The sequence below is a fragment of the Fusarium fujikuroi genome, chromosome FFUJ_chr01 (genome assembly GCF_900079805.1).
Source record: "Fusarium fujikuroi IMI 58289 draft genome, chromosome FFUJ_chr01".
Taxonomy (NCBI): domain Eukaryota; kingdom Fungi; phylum Ascomycota; class Sordariomycetes; order Hypocreales; family Nectriaceae; genus Fusarium; species Fusarium fujikuroi.
Genome location: NC_036622.1, coordinates 541,640 through 560,666, shown reverse-complemented (window position 1 = coordinate 560,666; position 19,027 = coordinate 541,640). Strand labels below are relative to the sequence as shown.

Sequence of the window (19,027 nt, the reverse complement as noted above, 5' to 3'; positions counted from 1 at the left end):
AGGAAAACTGTAAGGCGGCGAGAGCGCGAAATAATATCTTGACTTTAAGATTGTATAGGAAACTGTATGGCGGCAAGAGCGCAAGATTGTAAGGAAAACTATAAGGCGGCGAGAGCGCGAAATAATATCTCGACTTCAGGATTATATGGGAAACCGGAAGGCGGCAAGAGCGTGATAGAAGGAATATGTCGATATGATCGCGCGGAAATAACTGTTTGCAAGAGCACGATAAAGAGAAGGTAGCGGTAAGATCTTGATAAAGACCGCGTTAGAGATTATGACCCAGAAAGGGTATAACAGAAAGAACGTAATGCTAAGATCGCATGGAAATGACAGTTACGAGAAGAGAAGGCAGCAATAAGATCTTGACAAAGATCGCGTTAAAGACAGTAAGAAGATTTTCTAATAGATTACCCGAGGATCTGCCACATGTTGGTTGCCTAAGGATAGCATTCCGGGAGATTTCTACGGGAAATAGTACTCCCGGGGAAATCCCTAAAGAACAGTACTCCCGGGGATTTCCCGGGGATTTCCCCAGAGAACAGTACTTATTAAACTAGTAGTATTATATAATTAAAATAGGTTAATTTAAACTATAAAGTATTTAATTTAAATAAGCCTTAAAGTTAAATTATATTAATTATATAATTAAAAAAAATTTAAAAAAAAGTAATTAAATATTAAAAAATAAAATAATTAATTAAATTATAAAATTTAATTTAATATATTTTTTTATTTTTTATTTAAAGATTTTTTTTTATATTTATTTTTATTTTTATATATTTATAAATAATAAAAAAGCTAATAATTTTATAATTATTATTAATAATAATTAAATTAATAATAATATATAATATAATAAATTAAATTTAAAAATAGTAAAAAAGGCAATAATCTTTTTAGCCTTATAGTAATAAGTTAAATAAAGCTAAAATATCCTTATTAAAATTATTATTTATAATTTTAATTATAGGTTACTTATAAGCAGAATGGGGTTATATAGGGTAAGTATTATCATTAACCGAATTGGCCGCAAACTTTTTAGTGCTTTCACGAGAATGAGGTGTCAGATTGGGAGAATGAAATGATCGCTTGTATCTAGGTAAAACCTCGGCAAGATGCCGGAAGTTGAGGGATTTAGATACAGAATTTCCCCTCTTCTAGAAGAAGGACAATACACAAGCTTTCCAACAATTAAGAGTCTCATTCGCAAGAAAAACTACTATAAGTGTAACCGAGAAGGAAAGCCTAGTGCTCGCCGAAGACATTCAGAACGATGACCAATCAGACGATCAGGCTTGAATCCAGCAACGAGTGGATCAGCTGGTACAAGGCCCTAAAGGTCAAATCAAAGAATGAGGATCTATGGGCCTACATCGACCCAACGGCATCCAATAAGCCCACCCTTAAGGTGGTCGCACCCGTACCCCCCGATATATCGGCGGTAGGACGGCGAAGCGCTACAGCCGCCAGAGCGGCAACTACCATAGAAGCATCATCTTCATCAACACAAGAGACAGCCACGCAGGAAGTCGATCCCCCTGTTGTCGAACCAGACGGAAACCATACCGAATACGAAATACAGACTCAACAAATACCGTATCTTACGGAGAAAGATCACCGAACGGTCGCCACGATGAGGGCGACATACGAGACATATCTGAAGAACTATAAGGACTTAAAGAGGAGGACATCTATTATTCAAGATTGGGTGCTAGATACAGTAGATGAAGGGATTGCGAGGCACCATTTTTCAGAAGATGATACTCTAGCGGAATGGGTTCAGTCTCTCCATGATGAGTTCTCCTTAACGCAAACAGAGCGGAAGCAGGAGGCTCGCCGAGCATACAGAGAAGTCTTGGCGAAACCCATACGCCGTAGATACACAACCTATAAAGGAGCGAGTGACTGGCTTAAGCGATGGAGGACCTCAATCAATGAAGCCCGAGATGTAGGCCTGCAAGAGGCTGAAGAGGCAGATCAGTGGTTTCCTGATCTTATTACGGCTTTAAGGTCAACCCCACTAGAGTCGTGGGCAAACGCCTACAGTGTCACCCAAATGAATCATGTTCGGTCCAACACCCTATCCATCGGCGTGGTAGCGGCGGATATTCGGCTAGCACTAGCGTCACAGCCAGATACGCAGAGAGCTAAAGTAAGCCATGGAGCCTTCCTAGTTGAACGAGGGGAAGAGGCTGGAGAAGACCAAGATACCCCGAGGAAGCCCAGGCAAAAGGAGCGGAAAGGAAAGAAGCGTCCTCGCCAAGGACCCGGCGAAGATAAGGCAGGAAGATGTGAAGCATGCGGACTGAGGCATACCTTATCAAACTGCTTTTATGCTTTCCCTGAGAAGGCCTATACTGGGTTCAAACCAGTACAGGCTCTCGCCGACCAGGCGCAGAGAAGGATAGAAGAAAACAAGGAAGGTATAGCTGATCGAATCAGGAAGCTGAAACTAGAAGGATCGGCCTGACTACATCCAGTCGGCTCCGCTTGGCCGAGCGCAGGCCTAACGGTAGCCGACCGTTACCCCCTGAATGAAAGTGTATTATTAGATTCAGGAGCAACTATACATATATTCAGGGACACAAAGCGAATGAAGAACCTTAGGGCAGCAGCCCTTGGGGACTTCTTTTGGTCAGGAGTAACACAGGTCCCAATAGAGGGATACGGTGAAGCGCAAATCAAACTCGAGTCAAGCGACGGCACGCCGAGAACACTGCGACTCTATGATGTGGCCTTGTGCACTACATTAGCCACAAACCTAGTGTCATTTACTAAGCTAAGAAAACGAGGAATTTGGTGGGATACAAGCCCAGGAAACAATTGTCTACGGCGTTCAGATGGAAGCAAAACTCGGCGAGGTCTCGGAGATCGGAGGGCAACAAGTGCTCGAATATGAGCATTCTCCCCAAGACCCAGAACCAACACAAGCTGGACTAGCAGTAAACACGCTTCCTATCCCTCCAAAACGGCGCACATATACAACGTGGACCAAGAGAAAGCCGTTAAGAGGTAACACCTTAATATGGCACCTAAGGTTAGGCCACCCAGGGCCGGAGGCTCTCCGATGCCTAGCCACGTCTGCAAGAGGAGTACGGATAAAGTCAGAGATTCCAACAGGAATACAGCGAATAACCACAGTTAACTGTGACGCATGTGGAGTGGCGAAAGCTCGCCGACTGGTACGCCGCGCTCCTCGAGAGTCGGTTCAAGTTGCAAGTCCAGGAGATCGAATAGCCATAGACTTCCACCCCATGTCACCAGGATATGCAGGCTATAGTTCGGTATGGATGTTCACAGACAGAGCATCAGGGTTTACCTGGGACTATTATGCAACCGATCGGACAACCCCCGCCATCCTCTCGGCGCTAAAAGGCTTCTTAAATATGATGGAAGTACAGTACTCCAAGAAAGTGAAGGTGATCGAATGCGACAATGAGATCACGACGACCCATCCACGAGTGTACGCCGAGATAGTTCAGCAAGGAATACGATGTGAACCATCTGCTCCAAACACACAGGCTCAGAATGGTGGTGCGGAAAGAGTAGCTGCAGTTATTATCCAGAAAAGCAGGGCAATGAGGGCAGGTGCAAAAATTCCGGAATACCTCTGGCCTGAATCAATAAAGGCAGCCACCTATCTCTACAACCGTACGCCGTCGGTTCGGAAACAGCACAAGTCACCGTATGAGATATTCCACTTGGAGTGCGTAGCCGAGCAGTCGGCGAAACCAGACCTATCACACCTCAGAGCATACGGATGTAAAGCGTTTGCACTAACAAAGGATGCACAACTGCAACGCAACAGATTGCATCGTCAAACCCCTAGAGGATGGATTGGATACCTAGTAGGATATACATCAAGTAATTCCTACAGGATCTGGAACCCGTTGAACAAGGAGGTATTCTCAACGCGGGATGTTACCTTCAATGAACACCAGTGCTTCGACGGAAACACGGCGACCCTTCGAGATGACCTACGGGCCGAAGACCTAGCGGCGATAGAGAAACGAATCAAGGAACTAATCTCACTTCAGCAAACTCAGCCTAATCCATGGCAGAGGCATCTGGCAAATGAAGAACCAGATGAAATTACTGACGAAAATGTAGAATTTATAAGCCCTGAAGCCGACAACTCGGTGAAGACAGGCGAGGAATCGGAACCATACACCCAGTTCAGATTCGAGCTATTACCAACACCCCCGGAATCACCCCCATCGGGTTTCTTCCATGCAATAGAAGATGACCTGAAGGTGAAGAGGGGTGGTGAGCCAGTAAGTAGAACCCTCGCCGAGATGCAAGCGAGAAATCGTATTCCATTCAATGCAGCGTTCCTGGCAGGGACGCTGCAGCACAAAATATATGTGGGCACCCGACGGAAGACCCAAGGTCGCAAGAGTCAAGAGAGTCTGGCCAGCTCCGAGAACTCGCCGGAGGGAGGGAGCTTACCTCAGCCTCTAAACCAATCCAGTGCGGGAAAGCGGGAGGCCCAAAGGGATAGGATAAGCTCTGCACTGGGCGAGGAAAAGGGGCCCTATGTCGGTACACATTGGAAGCTCCTAGAGAGGCTCCCTAGCTCACATACTAACATAAAGAGTCATCCGTACCGGGATGCAATCCAGAAGGCAGAAGAAGCTCATTTGGAGAACCACAAACTCTCTCAATCGTGGATAGAAGTAGCCAAGACCACGGCGAAGGGTCACCGAATACTCGGATGTCACTGGGTGTATGTCTACAAGTTAGATAAACACGGAAGATTCCTAAAAATCAAGGCGAGATTGGTGGTCCGGGGAGACCAACAGGCGAAGGATGGCCGAGACACATACGCAGCTACACTGGCCGGAATGTCTTTCAGGGTTCTAATGGCAATTGCGACCAGATTTGACTACGAGATGCTCCAGTATGATGCAGTCAATGCATTCGTACAATCAACATTAGATGAAGACATATACATGGAAATGCCGATGGGTTACCGAAAACCCGGCGTGGTCCTCAAGCTACAAAAGGCATTGTATGGACTCCGAAGGTCACCTCTCTTATGGCAAAAACACTTTGAGAAAGGTCTATTACACACGGGATTTCGCCGAGTACTCGGCGAGGACTGTTGTTGGGTCCAAGGCGATATAGTATTTTTCTTCTATGTGGATGACTGCGTCCTCTGCTACCCGAAGGAACAAGAAGAAAAGGCAAAAGATCTAATGAAGAAGTTGCAAGAGATATATCATATCGAAGGAGGCAAGACCCTACAATGGTTCTTAGGCATTGAGGTCGTAAGGGACAGACCGAACCGTCGCCTATGGCTCTCCCAAGCTGTATACATCGACAAAATGCGACGATTACTTCCAGACCCCCTACCGAGATACAGAGCAGTCGTCCCGATAGCACAAGAAGAGTTATTACCACATACCGAATCATCAAGCCCAAAAAGCATAAATAGTTACCAACGGAAAGTAGGTACTATTATGTATGCCGCGGTGATGACTCGCCCAGACGTCGCCTTTGCAGCTAGCCGATTAGCAAGATTTAACCAAAACCCGGGACCACAACATCATGAAGCGGCAGACAGAGCACTATGGTATCTTACCCAAACCAAGGACTTAGCCCTTCAATTCGGAAGTGATGACAACTCTTTGGTTGATGGGTTACTGGTAGCCTCAGATGCAAGCTTCGCCGACAACTCGGTGGACCGTCGAAGCTCACAGGCCTTTGCTATGCAACTGTTTGGAGGAGTAATAAGCTGGCGAGCAAATAAGCAAGATACTGTAACCACATCTACTACCGAGGCGGAATTACTTGCCCTATCACAAGCAGCCAAAGAGGCTATCTTTGCAAGCCGGCTTATATCCTCATTGCAAGTCAATCTGGAAGATAAGATCCCTCGGCGAGGCCCCGCCAAGCCACCGAAGGTGACTATCCAATGCGATAACTTACAAACTATTCGACTAGTCAAGGAGGAATTGGTCAAGCTGCGCACAAAGCTACGACATGTACAGATCTACAACCATTGGCTAAGACAAGAAGTAGCAAATGGGACAGTAGATGTGATATATACCCCATCAACTCAGCTAATAGCTGACGGCCTGACTAAGAACCTTACCAGTGAGAAATTCCAAAATTTTCTCAAGCAACTAGGGCTCGCCGAGATCACAGCGATTAGACGGCAGACAGAAATCATTTCAGATTAGGTCACGCAACGGAATGGATGCCCAAAAGATTTGGTTCAGATTCATCACCCCCGAAAAACCACTAAAGTACAGAAGGGGCGAAGCCCCGGCGAACGCTCGCGCAACCAACGCCAACCACACGACAAAGACCAGAGACCAAAAACCCCCAGCCAAATTACTCAGGGGTGCGGGGAGGCTCGGCGGCGCCTCGGCGACGGGCAGGAGTAGACTGGCCGGGACGACTGACAGGAGCAACGCCAGACAAAAGCGACTGGAACGTCAGGAACGGGGTTATCCGAATGCTCGTCGAGCAGAGCACGAAGAGCCGGCTTGGCTTCGAATGCAGACGGGAGTTCATCGCAGGTCCCCTCGCCCTCAACAGGGACATCCTCGCAGGTATCTAGGCGAAGGATCGCCGAACGAAGGCGGGTTGCGGCAGAGACATTGCGGGCGTAGAGGGGCATCGCAGAGGCAACCCGAGCGGACACTTCCTCAGGAGTAAGTTCGACACCACCCTAGAAACAGGTTAGCCGAGAAGTCGGAGAAGCCTCGACGAAAAACATACGGAAATAAGGCACTGGAGTGCCTGAAGGTCCCGAAGGGACGCAATGTCTTGGGACTGAATTGTAGCAGCCAGAGTGCTGCCACCACCAGAGGCAGGGTTGTGCGTACGGTCGGCGACTACTCGCCAAGCCGCGCCGCAAGACTCGATCGCAGCACAGGCCCGCTAGACCTGAGTAGGATCAAGTTCCTCATCGGCGAAACGATCCTGGAGGCGCTCGATCGCCAGGTAGTAAGCCTGGACTGCGCCGAAGTACTCACGAGGAACCGGCGAAATGTCAGCGAAGACCTAGCAATCGAGGTAGAGAAATACATACAGAGCCGCACTTCTTTCGGTCGTCAGCACAGAAAACACAACACTCCGGCGAGGGGCCGGCGCAGCATCGGAGAGAGAGATCGCGGTGGATGTTGCAGACGCAGTAAAAACATGGGATCTCGCCGGGGGACTGGTTGATCAGCTGAACCTCCGGATCGTAGACGAACTCTCGGAGAACGTTCGCATAGGAGTTGATACGGGACATAGTGACGAAACTAATTGGAATTAGCGACTGGAGAATTTCAAAGACGAGTAGACGAGATGTCGACGAGAGCTTGCCGAAGACCAACAATTTGTCGGGGCCACGAAAAATACAAATACCAAAATACTGGTTACCTAAGACAACACAAGCACAGACCACCCTACGACAGTCTACCGATGTCTCGCCGAAGCAACACAACACAATACTCAAATCTTCAAGACCAGCGTATCACTATTAGAATTGTTATACACTGAAGAGGGGTGTCAGATTGGGAGAATGAAATGATCGCTTGTATCTAGGTAAAACCTCGGCAAGATGCCGGAAGTTGAGGGATTTAGATACAGAATTTCCCCTCTTCTAGAAGAAGGACAATACACAAGCTTTCCAACATGAGGAGCCTCCCAAACGGCCCTTCCAATCTGCTCTGGCTCCGGCTCGTGTGTCTGCTCGGTCTTGATTATGTCGACGCTGTTGATAATACCATCGACGCCTCCCATGGTCATAAGGATAGAGCGGGCCTTTAGGCGCATCTCAGGGGTATTTTTTCCATCAACCAGAGTCTTTACAACCTTCGCCAAGAGGATCGCGTTCTGTCCCATCCCGATCGCATTTTGGGCACTTTCCCCAGCCTTAGCCTTGATATTACCTGTATGGCGAGCAAACAGATTACCATCAGGAGCAAAGAGGTTACTTGTCTTGCCGGAGGACCGGTTGCCAGGCGCCATAGTGTCTGTTTCAGAAAAGTCTTCAGGGTTTGTCGCTTGACGTTGATGTTGGGGGGATGTGGGAAGATGATGCTGCTGGGATCAGTGTCGACTTGTTAAGAGACGGTCCGCCTAGCGCAGGGTTGGAGGAGTATGTGCCTGTGAACGGGTTCGATGATCTGCCAGTTGGGTTATATCCGTCGCGAAGCGCTTGCACTTGGTACCTCCGATGAAGGTCGGTATTTGTACCCAAATGTCGTAATGGAGGACCTTTTGAATGTTTATGAGCAGGTCTCCTCGGCCATACAGCTTACGCGCACGTAGGTATCCCTCGTACGAGATGGTGCTACCGGCGTCAGGAAGGGGCTCGGAGAATAAACGTCGATAGTCAAAAGCCTTACGCGTATGGCTTGGTTGCGAGCATAGAGTGAGTCGAATACTTTGTTTCGGATGAAATAATGTAGAATGAAACGCTTGTTGCAGAGCCGTAGAATGCGAGAATATCAACACGCAGGAATGAGACAGCGCAAGGGCGCGAGGGATTTGATGTGTGAGGGCGGGATAGGGAAAGCATGCAACTTCAATGTGAAGGATGCTATTGACAGAATGTATCAGGCTCTCGACGCAATGGTTTTGAGGCTGGAGAGCGGGATGTGGTTTGAAGAGGGCGAGGTATCTTCGCAAACTCGGGAGAGCGCAAGCTCAATACGAAATACGCTCTTGAAGAGGCGCAGTGAGGCTGTCGACGGGATAGCGTTGAGGTTGAAGAGAGGAGTGAGGTTGAAGAGAGGAGCGAAGAGCGAGGGCTGGAGAAGGCGAGGGGTTCTTTTACACTCGGTGGAGCGCTGTTTGCACCCTGCCAGCCTGCAGAAAATAAATTGGCCAGGTCGACGTGAATTGCTCGGTCGTTGTGAAAACAATGAGACAAACCCGCTGGGAATCAGTCTTGAGATAGCGAGTTAGGGAGGTGTGCACGACAGTGCCAAGTTCAAACAGCAAACCAAACCTGAAATCTAGTAACAAACCCCACTAAACGTTTACTGATCAAACAGTTATTACCTACTTCATGAGGGCTTGATCAATGTAATTTATAGTCGTTTTTGAGTTGGTTCTTGCGGCCATAGAGCGGAATTGAACATCTGTACCCTTCGTATGATAGAGTGCCAGCAGGGTTTGTGAGGGGTTCGGAAAATAATTGTTAGCATCTTACTTGATATTTTCACTTTGATGGTTTTCGTGGGAGCATGGAGCGAACCGGGTGCTCGGCATGGGCCAGAAGAGATTGTGACAGAGAAATGGTAACAGAGAAATCGTGACAGAGAGACATGGTGACATCACGAGCGGGATGGAATGAGAGCTGACAGCGCAAGAAAGAGAATATGACAGCATAAGAATATAACGACGTGGAATAGTGCTTGTAGCGAGAAGAACATGGTAGTCACAAGAATGTCATGGCATGAAAATGTGGTGTTGACGGGATGCAGAGGTGCGAAGGTACGATTGTAACGTTGAGATATAGTATTTAGCCCGGGCCGAGTTGAGCCAGGAGTAAAATCCGGTGACTGCTTGCTCTGAGGATGGAGGAGTGAAAAGAACTTTTAGTTGCCAGAATTTGATCAAACCCATAGATCCTTTTTAACTAAATATATAGCACTTATTTTCACATGAGCTTTGTGTTGGAACAAAGATGTAATAGTATTAAAGAGAGTCCAAGAATATATAACAGTCTACTTGTACTACCGTGAAAACCGAAACACTTGATTGCATCAAGTTCAAAATCGTTCCAAACATAAACATTAAGCATTTCTCTCGCTGAGAATCGTAAGTCGTTCATACGAACAGCCATATATTACGCCATTGCGTACCGTCTCAGCTCCAAATTCCCTTCCATCATGCGTCATTATTGTCTTGAACTCAGAAGAGAGACTCAATCCAATCCTTGGCACGCTTGTAAGATCCATAAGACGAGTATTTCTTATAGTTATAGCTACCTAGAAGATGGTCAGAGTCACAGTCTCACGGGTTAAGGGGGTTGACAAACCATAGCTGGTGTATTTCTTAGGGGCAGCAGCTGGCTTCTTAGAAGAAGCTTCAGCTTCACGCTTATAAGAGCCATAGGATGAGTACTTTTTATAATCGTAGCTTCCTGGAAGACCATCAATACCACAGTTTCACAGTTTCACAGCTCAAAGTTTAGGTGAGAAGTAAGGTGTAAAGGTGACACAACGAACCATAGCTAGAATACTGCTTAGGAGCAGGGGCCGGAGCAGGCTTAGGCTTTGGCTTTGGCTTCGCACCATAGCTTCCGTAGCTAGGATAAGACTTCAGGTTCTCACCTGCGCCCTTGTAGTCGCCGTATTTGGCATATCCTGGTGCAGCTTCAGCTTCGGGGGCAGCTTCAGCAACCGGGGCCGCCAAGGCACCCGCAGCGAGAGTGAGGAGTGTAACAGCGGTGAACTTCATTTTGATGTCTGAAGAAGGACAGAAAGATGGTAGAGTGAAGGAGCAGAGAAGAGGGTGGGTGCTGGGTAGTTAAGGCTGAAGAGAAGGGTGAGAAGGGTGGTGAGGAAACACTGCAGCTCAGGATGGGAGCTCCGACTTTATGGACAAGGATGGACGCCTCTTGGATGTACAGAAAAGTATCCCATGATCATCTTGATCAAGAAAACTTAAGCTTGCAGAAGCACACTGGAAGCTCTCAACTCCGAAAGTCTACTTCCCAGATCCAGACTCGGTATGCCAAGCGAAAGTCGACGATGGCGTCGGATCCTACGGCATCAGACAACTCATCCGCCTGCTGAGACTAACACCCGTGAAGTCTAAGCTAGAAAAGCAAAACCTCGTATCAGTCTCACAGCTAACCCAAGGTTGCACGTGGAGGGGATCACCATCCGGACGAGGCTCTCCATTGGACCACGCCAAGGCTGAGCACTCATATCTTCCCTCTCACGGTAACGATCGCGCAGTTTCCGAGGAGCTTTGCATCATTGAAGTCCTACCTTAGCTTCTTCGCAATCGTGATGCCTCGTTAGCTTGGTTGATATTCAGCGTGGCTGGCTAGCTACAGAGATTAACCCGGGAGAGCTATCGTGTAAGCCTCGCTGAGCTCAGAAATCAGCATAATTACCCTATCTGGGAAAACAGCCACGATCTGGGCAACTAGCACGATGATCAAGGTGTGTTAGTGAGCGGAGCTAATGCACGTTGGATAAGAGTCTAGAGATGGACCATTGTAAGTCTCCAAGACATACTGAACTGTAAATAGCACAAGAAAGTTAATATGTCGTGTCAGACGTGCATAAGATCCATCTTCGGGTGGCCCTTTTGGGATTGATGATGTAGTTGATGGACGGAAATGTCTTGGATTGATCTAAACCCTTGCTATACGATATGATCTACCCGTCCCAATTGCGAATCATGGGGTTCGATGTCGTCAATTAAAAAAAAGAAGAACTTCGGCAGCACGGACTAGAAGCGATCGACTTCGTATAGCTAAACCACCAAGACCAACGTTCTGCCCAACCCCCCGCAAGCCTCATTCCCATCACGTCTTAGTAGCTAACGATTACAACCTTAACTACCAAAGCCATCTTTTTGAAAAGAAAAAGAGAAGCGCAGCCAAAACATTACTGTAGCGATTGTGGCTTTCTGCAGGGAGCATTGTTGGTCAGATTCACCTCAGCCTCACGGTTGTGGGAAGTTAAATCGCCCTCCAAGGCGAGATGCTTCCAACAGCTTTCTGATCCGTCTGGTCACGGAGAGCAACTTCTCTGGTCTTGGTACATTAGCGCGATACCAAGTCGGATGCGGAGGCGGGATCCAGCCCTGCCTAAACACATCTCAGCCTTTCTTCACGAGGTGCGCTATGTCGATGTAGGTATGATCGCTTCTTGTCTGGGTCTCGGTGATTGGTGCCCGCCTCGTTTCTCGTGTAAGTCGGTACTATCGTGTACTACTATCTCACTTCTGCGTATCTCACTGCTTAGACTAGCTCCAAAGCCTCTCTTCCGATGCCCATGTCTAGAACCTTTTGTGAGGGCTGTGATAACCACGGATTGCCTCATCTGGAGCATGAGAGTTTGCTGGACTGCGCCGGCTGAATCGGCAGTGTGCATTGAGTTGGCACTATGGGTGTCAGCCGCTCAATATCGTCATGTTAAGGGTCTCGAGAGTTCCCGTTCTAATTTTATCAGAACCTCGAGAGCTTTGGGTTATTTCCTTCTTCTCATTTCTGACTCTATTCTTGTCTTACTCAGATTCGCCTCACCTTTAAACACAACTCGTTCATCAATTGTTTTGTCTTCTATTGTTCACACCTCTCAATTGTTGCAAACATGGCTCCCAAGCAAGAACAAGAATCTGCACTCTTGAACCCTCTCGTGGATGGTCAAGATACAGACGAAGACTCAGAATCCTACCATTATGTCCCTCCTCGAAGACGGCGATGCTCTGCATGCAGATGCGTCGGATGGATCTTCACTCTTCTCTCAATTATCTTCATCTCGGCACTCACTGGTGCTTGGATCTCAATGGCATATCTCAACATTGACCAGACATGTGCTGCACACACAACATCATGGTGTAAGTCCTCGACTCAATCACCCCGCCTAGAACCATCAATTGACCTCTCAATTACAGCACCGGTTCTCAAGGACGTTTCGATAAAATACCACGAACAACCATTTGATGGAAACTTTATGGAGGAGAATGACTTCCGCAAGAACGGCTCTGCTAAAGTCGATGAAGCGTGGGAGTCACTCGGTGTCGACTGTATGTGTTTGCCTCTTGAACAGCTTGCTAAAGCATTGACTAACATTGTTAAGATCGACCTGGTGTCATCTCGTATGAAGACGGAATTGCCAGCGGTCTCACTGATGCCCACGTCCAAGTCAGTCCTGAGCATGGCGGCGGTTTCATCGTCAATGTTGAGGGCATGCATCACCTTCACTGTCTGGTATGAACTCAATTGCAAGATCAAAGGAAACAATGGCTAACTTCTTCACAGAACCTCGTCCGCAAGTCCCTCTACTTTAATTACGACCACTACAAGGCCCTGGGTGGGCATGCCTTCAAAAACGACGGAGAGGTCTTCCGCCTGCACGTCAGTAAGTCACACCACCGCCCTTCTCTACCAAGTTCCCAGTACTAACTACTGTAGCACACTGCCTTGACACAATTCGGCAAGTTCTCATGTGCAACGTCGATACCGGTGTTCTTGGACAAGTCTGGTACGACAGGAAGAACCCCAGCGCATTCCCCGACTTCAACACCAAGCACACTTGCAAGAACTACGAAGATATCAAGAAGTGGTCAGAGAAGCTTCAGGTTAGCATCCCCTGACTTAATTCTTGACCAGAATGCTAATGAACCTTGATGCAGGCTCCTCCTCCTGGTACACTGCCCCCAGACTTCCTCGCCAACCCACATCCAGAGCACGTTCTTGAGTTCACACCATAATGACACACATTCCCTTCACGATATAAAGTTTATGAGTTTTAAAGACGATAATGCAAGTCCAGTAATGTTTCTTCTTGGGTTGCACGTAGATAGGCATCTGGCATATACACCAAGCAGGCTCCAACGCCATCAATATTGTAATACCCTCCTTTCATACATATGCTCACTGTCGCTTTCAGCGTTTGAACATACCAGCCTTGTCATGTCAGCCTTAAGATCAAGTGGCTTCCCGGCTGCCCGGTCAGCATGTCTCACTTAGTATAGGGCTGTAGACTTCACACATTCTTCATCCGGATTAAACTGTGAACATGGGGAATCTCAGCCGCACGAAAGAAATGCGCTTATAGAGATGCATATTTTAGGAAACGGCTAATCCAGCCGCCCAGCCGTTTGGCCGGAAACGGTTCATCGACGTGGTGGCAGTCAGCATTCCAGTCCAAGGCCAGCATCGTCACGATACAACAGACTTCACGTAAATGTTCTAAAAATACGTGAGTAATTTCTTGATATTGGTGTGGCAGAGCCTGCCAAACGAGTGACCAGGTAGATTCCTCCAGACCAAAAGAGAGTGTATCAGATATGTATCTGTACTAGGTCAAATCATATTCCTTCATATCATCCTAGGGCGCAATTAAGCCTTGACCTCAGCCTGAAGACGGTGGAAGCCACCAGAGGCAGCGACATCCTTCTGAAGCTGAGCAATACGCTTCTGGTCCCCAGTAGGGTCACTAGACTCTCCAGAGAGAGTCCACTCGAGGTACGAGTTGGTGTAGTTGGGCTCAAAGCTCTCGTCCAGAACACCAAGACGCTTGCCGTACTTGGTGACCTTCTCCCAATCACGCTTGACGTTCTTGAGGTCCTTGCTGAAATAGGCAAAGCTGCGCTCAAAGATCTTGCGGTTGAGCGCGGTGCCCATGACGGGCTTGAAGTCGACGTACTCAGCCCAGGCCTTCTCGGGCTCGGCGAGGACAAAGTCGGTGGCCTTCTTCACAGCGCGGAGGAACGAGCGGACCTTCTCGGGGTTCTCAGCGAGGAACTTCTCGTTGCCGATGTAGAGGATGGTGCAGAAGCAGCAGCAGCCAAGCTCAGCGAGTTCGTCGATGCGAAGCATCTGGACATCGTCCTTGGGACGGCCCTGGGCAGAGAGCCACTCCTCGAGCTCAACCATCTGAACGTTCTCCAGACCGATACCGGCGTCGATCTCGCCCTTGATGATGGCCTTGGAGACGTTCATACCACAACGCACGGCGGTATAGTCATCAGGAGTCATGCCATAGTGAGAGGTGAGCTCGTCGATCTGGATCTTGCCGAATTCACCGACATAGCCGATGCGCTTGCCCTTGAGGGTGCGGAAGTCGGTGGTGATGCCAGAGTCCTTGAGGTAGACGACTCCAGTAAATGGCTCGTCGAGAAGACTACCGATGGACTGGACGGGGAAGTTTCGGGCCTTGGCAGCCAGAGTATGAATCATGGCCTTGAATCCAAGGTCGACCTTGCCAGTACCAATGATCTCAGTGACATCCTGGGCGGTCATCAGCATCTTGATCGCCATTCATCATAGAACAAGCACTTACACTAGGATCGTTGGGCTCAAGAAGAGCAACCTTGATTCCCTCCTCCTTAAAGTATCCCTTAGCCTGAGCTAGGTACAGCGGCGCGTGGTAAGGCGTAGCGTGCCTAACAACAGTCAACACAAGTTCATTACTAGAGCAAGTCAGTTGTACCAGTTGGTGAGGAAAGTTATCTTATCAGTCGACATGATGAAAGATCAAGTGGTGTACTGCTAGGGTTAGTTTCCCGGTCACCCGGAGCAAAGGGGGGGATGTCAAGAAGCATGTCCTTTCGCTGGTATTATCCAGATCAAGTTCGCCGGTATTTCTCAGATCAACCGCCCTGCTCTGCCCGTCCTCACACACGATGCACAGTCATCACCATTAAAGGCGAATGAGATGTATCGTGAGATGAGAGGAGGCACAGAGCATAGAGGCAGTTGAACACCCGGATGCGTTCTTTTAAACGTTACCTTGATACATGGTAATAAGTGCGAAGAGAGCCATTGCTCCTTGGTCGTGCGTTGTCACATCGTACCGAAAGTTATTTGAGTGGTCTTTGAAACAAAGTTACTGATTGATACAAGACAATTGTTAGATAATTGAGTTGAAGAACAAGAGTTGAGAAAGTGAGAGGATGCGTCTTGATATATGAATGCCTCAACAACCCCTCAGCGGGGTTGATGCATCTCTACACGACCTCAACGTCATGGTAATGTGGGCATTTGTACGGACATAAAGGTCTTATTGGCTATCGGTTATCAATAGTGAGTAGTAATGTAACAACAAATGGCTCAGTTTTGGTGACAGAGGCCTCGAAAGCGCTTCACGGCTCGGCTTAACATATCAAGTCGTGGGGCATCTTGCAGTAGGGTCAACTCTATGCAGATTGTCAATATGATATGACAACAGATCATGAATTACGTTCAGAATTATGCTCACCCATGAAGCCTGAAGAAAGTGACTGAGAAACGAACCATGAAATGAATCATATCACAGATTGAGCCGTTTGCCATTCACATCATGATATTGAAAATGTCGCGACAAGGCTTCAGTTCAGGGTAGGCCCACAACTTCAATCTCACGACACTTTTGCTCGATCGTGATATAATTAGACCGAGACCGGAAGCTCGGTTCGACCAACAACAAGTTGCATATGTACCAAGATATCGGCTAGAGAACTGCCAATAGCTTCATGGATGATCTGACGATACGTTGGGACAGGTGCCCGCTTGACAGAACGTGTCATTTCGATAGCATGATGCTCATTATAGCCGCCGGCAAATTCGGTGTGCTTCGAGAAACTGCCGTCTACTACACGGCTCAGGAGATACTTGCCGATGGATGATTGAGTAAGATTCTTCGGCAAAACATGTTTCCGGGTTAGAAATGTCGATTGTGATTTCGCATGTGAAACAGTTGTGATGAGCTTCTTTCAACATGCGTCCGTTGAATGTCTTGGGTACATGCTGGATTGAGGAGACAAGGAGCTGCATGACAATGACTGAGCAGTAGCATTGAGCAATTTGAGCATATTAACTGACAACAGCACACATAATAATAAGGAGAAAAGGTTCTCGGATTCAATTCACGCCAATTCTTCATTTCCTACGACCAATCCCATTGGCCCTCTTCAAAGCTCACAGCTCCGTGCCCTCGGCCAGGCGCCCGCATGTCCTACTGCAGTCGACAGGGCTGAAGTGACTCTCACAAAATTCTCAAGACACAAGGAATTCTAGATGCAATAGCTTGTCGCAAACTCCGTCTCCCTAATTGGCTCGGGGATCTAGACCCGGAGCTGGGGCAGAGCTCTCCCCTGAGAACGAGCTGAGACCGTGGGATCTCGGTGTCCCGAATAGGAAACACAAGGATCCCAATATCGCGGGTTGCTTGGCCCGTTGCATCTTCGGTGTCGAAAAGCGTAGGTCTTCACGTGGGACCTTGTCTCTTGTTCCCTATTGTTTTGGTTTTGAGACAGATCTGAGGTCGGTTGCTCCTAAAATAGGCGACCGAGATGTGCGTCTCTCACCGAGAGCTGTATGTACGTAAGAAGTTCCTGCGAAAGCTTCATCCCGCGCGGTGTAAGACATTTGGATTTGACTTAGACTTCCCCGGACAGGGAAGGGCCTGGTATACTGAGGCCTGTTTCGACCCAGGATGATGCCGTATCGGTGTCAGTTTATTGATACAGGCACACGAGCACTTTCCAGTCTTTGAACCTTGGATGCGACGCGAAACATTAACATTTCAAGCTGTTCACGGACCATGAGTTAAAGTTACGCCCAGGTCAAGCGAGAAAATGATTGGTGGTTGGGAGTATCTGCAAACGACATGTCGCGTGTAAGCGGGCGATGCACATTCGACGGCAGCAGCATGCCGTTGAATAATCTCAAAGCATCCAGATATAGCAACAAAGTGAAGAAGGCAATGATTACGGCTGTTAGGTGAGGCTGATATTGAGGCTGGAGTGAGACGAAACCAGTCTCGTAAGCAGCGATGACGTCGATCAGATTTTCAAATGGTGCGTTGCAGGAGAGGAAAACCCCGTGACGGTCGGGAATAGCGGACGATGGAGATATGAATTGGTAATATCCACGGAGTCTGGAGCAGAAGATCGGATTAGAATCTTGCGATATTCCGTTACTAACACAAGAAAAAACAAGAACTATTTGACGCCGGTATCATAATAGCGACGCCGGGAGATATCCGATACAGCCGTAATTACGGCCGGGTCGGTGGTTCGGTCGAGTCCGGCCGTCGTGCTTCCGCCACTTACAACCAGACCATTTCAGACCATTTCAGTTCAGCTCACAGCTAGAAAATATTTTAAATTTTTGTGTGAAAGCACCACCAAAGCTTATGAGGCCCTACCAAAATGTAGCTCAATGAAGTCTGAAGCAAAAGATGCCAGATTAGTATCAAGATATTTGTATCAAAATCATGCACATTTGCAGTGCAGGACAAAAAAAGGAAGAATGCGATGATGCAGAATGGATCAACATTTCAGGGACTTGTTGTACAGGCACAAGGGCCCCCCGACTGTGCCGAATCCGCCAAGCTACGATGATGATCACTGTGGCGGCAATGGCTCAGGGCTGGCTTGGTACAAGTGTTGAGCGAGGGTGACAAAATAAATCACTCAGTATCTCATTGGAGGGCCAAGTTCTACCAAAAACAGCTCTGACTTAAGCTGCGCATCATTGGTTGCACTCCGTGGGGAAACCCAAAAGCTGCAGGTTGACGTTTGTCTCTTTGAGACGTCTGGATGTTGGTTTCAAGACGTTTCATGAGGTGAAGATCTGAATATCAGGTGCGGTATGCATATTGCAATATACGTATGTATACGTATTTGTGCTACGTGGAGGTTTAACCTCGAGCATGACAGATCGACCTCGTGTCTCACCCGCGCCTTGTGCCTCGCCTCCAAATACTGACATCACTTGGAGACAACCACGCACAACACAGTTTCTTTTTATAATATCGCAAAGTTTCAAAACACAGCGCGTCTTTGGTCCAGGTAAATCACAAGCCAGAAATTGCTGCGTTGTCGTTTATTACCCCTCAATAGGTGATGCGTCGCTCAAGCGATCAACACACCAACCTAGTTTTTAGCTGGCATCAAACGAGCACCGGCGCGTTCAGATCCAAGGTGAGCGGCGGTCTGTGTTTAAAAAGGGTCCAAGATACTACAAGCTTATTGGTTTCCCACATGAGCTTCTGTTAAAAAGACATCCACTTGTTTACAACAGCAGCACACCATTTACTGATCTACAGCGGAAATGTGCCTTGCGCGGTAGCCCACGAATATCGTAGCATTCTGAGGCAGGAAACTCTAACTTGATCTTCGTTACTCCAGACTTCCGCTGCGTGGATGATCCTGGGGTAAAACAGATAGAGAAAGAGGCGACATGTTTGCGTATTGATTGTTGTATAACGCATAAAATAATGAAGGCCGTTAACGTTACTTGATGCTGTCATCATATTTGAGCTGTTGCTGTCGCGTCTGGAGGTGCGCCCCGACCAGGGGATACCTTGCACAAAGGACGTGCGTCTCCGTCATCGTCATCCCC

At 47.9% G+C, this 19,027-nt stretch overlaps 6 protein-coding genes; 3 read left to right on the top strand and 3 right to left on the bottom strand.

Annotated features, from left to right (window-relative positions):
• Positions 1–1,276: 1,276 nt before the first annotated feature.
• Positions 1,277–2,473, top strand: FFUJ_14406 (uncharacterized protein; the record flags this gene model as incomplete). Its single annotated transcript, XM_023573740.1, has 1 exon — positions 1,277–2,473. The coding sequence occupies one exon, from the start codon at positions 1,277–1,279 to the stop codon at positions 2,471–2,473; it is 1,197 nt and encodes a 398-aa protein (XP_023425611.1).
• Positions 2,474–2,843: 370 nt separating this feature from the next.
• FFUJ_14407 (retrotransposon HobS hobase) lies at positions 2,844–6,188 on the top strand (the record flags this gene model as incomplete). The annotated part of the gene is made up of 1 exon (XM_023573729.1): positions 2,844–6,188. The coding sequence occupies one exon, from the start codon at positions 2,844–2,846 to the stop codon at positions 6,186–6,188; it is 3,345 nt and encodes a 1,114-aa protein (XP_023425612.1).
• Positions 6,189–6,346: 158 nt separating this feature from the next.
• FFUJ_01886 (uncharacterized protein) lies at positions 6,347–7,971 on the bottom strand (the record flags this gene model as incomplete). XM_023573718.1 has 4 exons in its annotated part: positions 6,347–6,682; positions 6,733–6,894; positions 7,046–7,259; positions 7,622–7,971. 4 exons carry the CDS (start codon positions 7,969–7,971, stop codon positions 6,347–6,349), a joined length of 1,062 nt encoding a protein of 353 aa, XP_023425610.1.
• Positions 7,972–9,864: 1,893 nt separating this feature from the next.
• On the bottom strand, positions 9,865–10,413 carry FFUJ_01887 (uncharacterized protein; the record flags this gene model as incomplete). XM_023573707.1 has 3 exons in its annotated part: positions 9,865–9,941; positions 9,992–10,096; positions 10,182–10,413. The coding sequence occupies 3 exons, from the start codon at positions 10,411–10,413 to the stop codon at positions 9,865–9,867; spliced, it is 414 nt and encodes a 137-aa protein (XP_023423705.1).
• Positions 10,414–12,284: 1,871 nt separating this feature from the next.
• On the top strand, positions 12,285–13,407 carry FFUJ_01888 (uncharacterized protein; the record flags this gene model as incomplete). XM_023573696.1 has 6 exons in its annotated part: positions 12,285–12,531; positions 12,589–12,720; positions 12,774–12,904; positions 12,956–13,055; positions 13,109–13,275; positions 13,330–13,407. 6 exons carry the CDS (start codon positions 12,285–12,287, stop codon positions 13,405–13,407), a joined length of 855 nt encoding a protein of 284 aa, XP_023423704.1.
• A 631-nt stretch (positions 13,408–14,038) lies between these two features.
• Positions 14,039–15,166, bottom strand: FFUJ_01889 (probable thiamine repressed nmt1 protein; the record flags this gene model as incomplete). XM_023573685.1 has 3 exons in its annotated part: positions 14,039–14,929; positions 14,982–15,084; positions 15,132–15,166. 3 exons carry the CDS (start codon positions 15,164–15,166, stop codon positions 14,039–14,041), a joined length of 1,029 nt encoding a protein of 342 aa, XP_023423703.1.
• Positions 15,167–19,027: the final 3,861 nt, after the last annotated feature.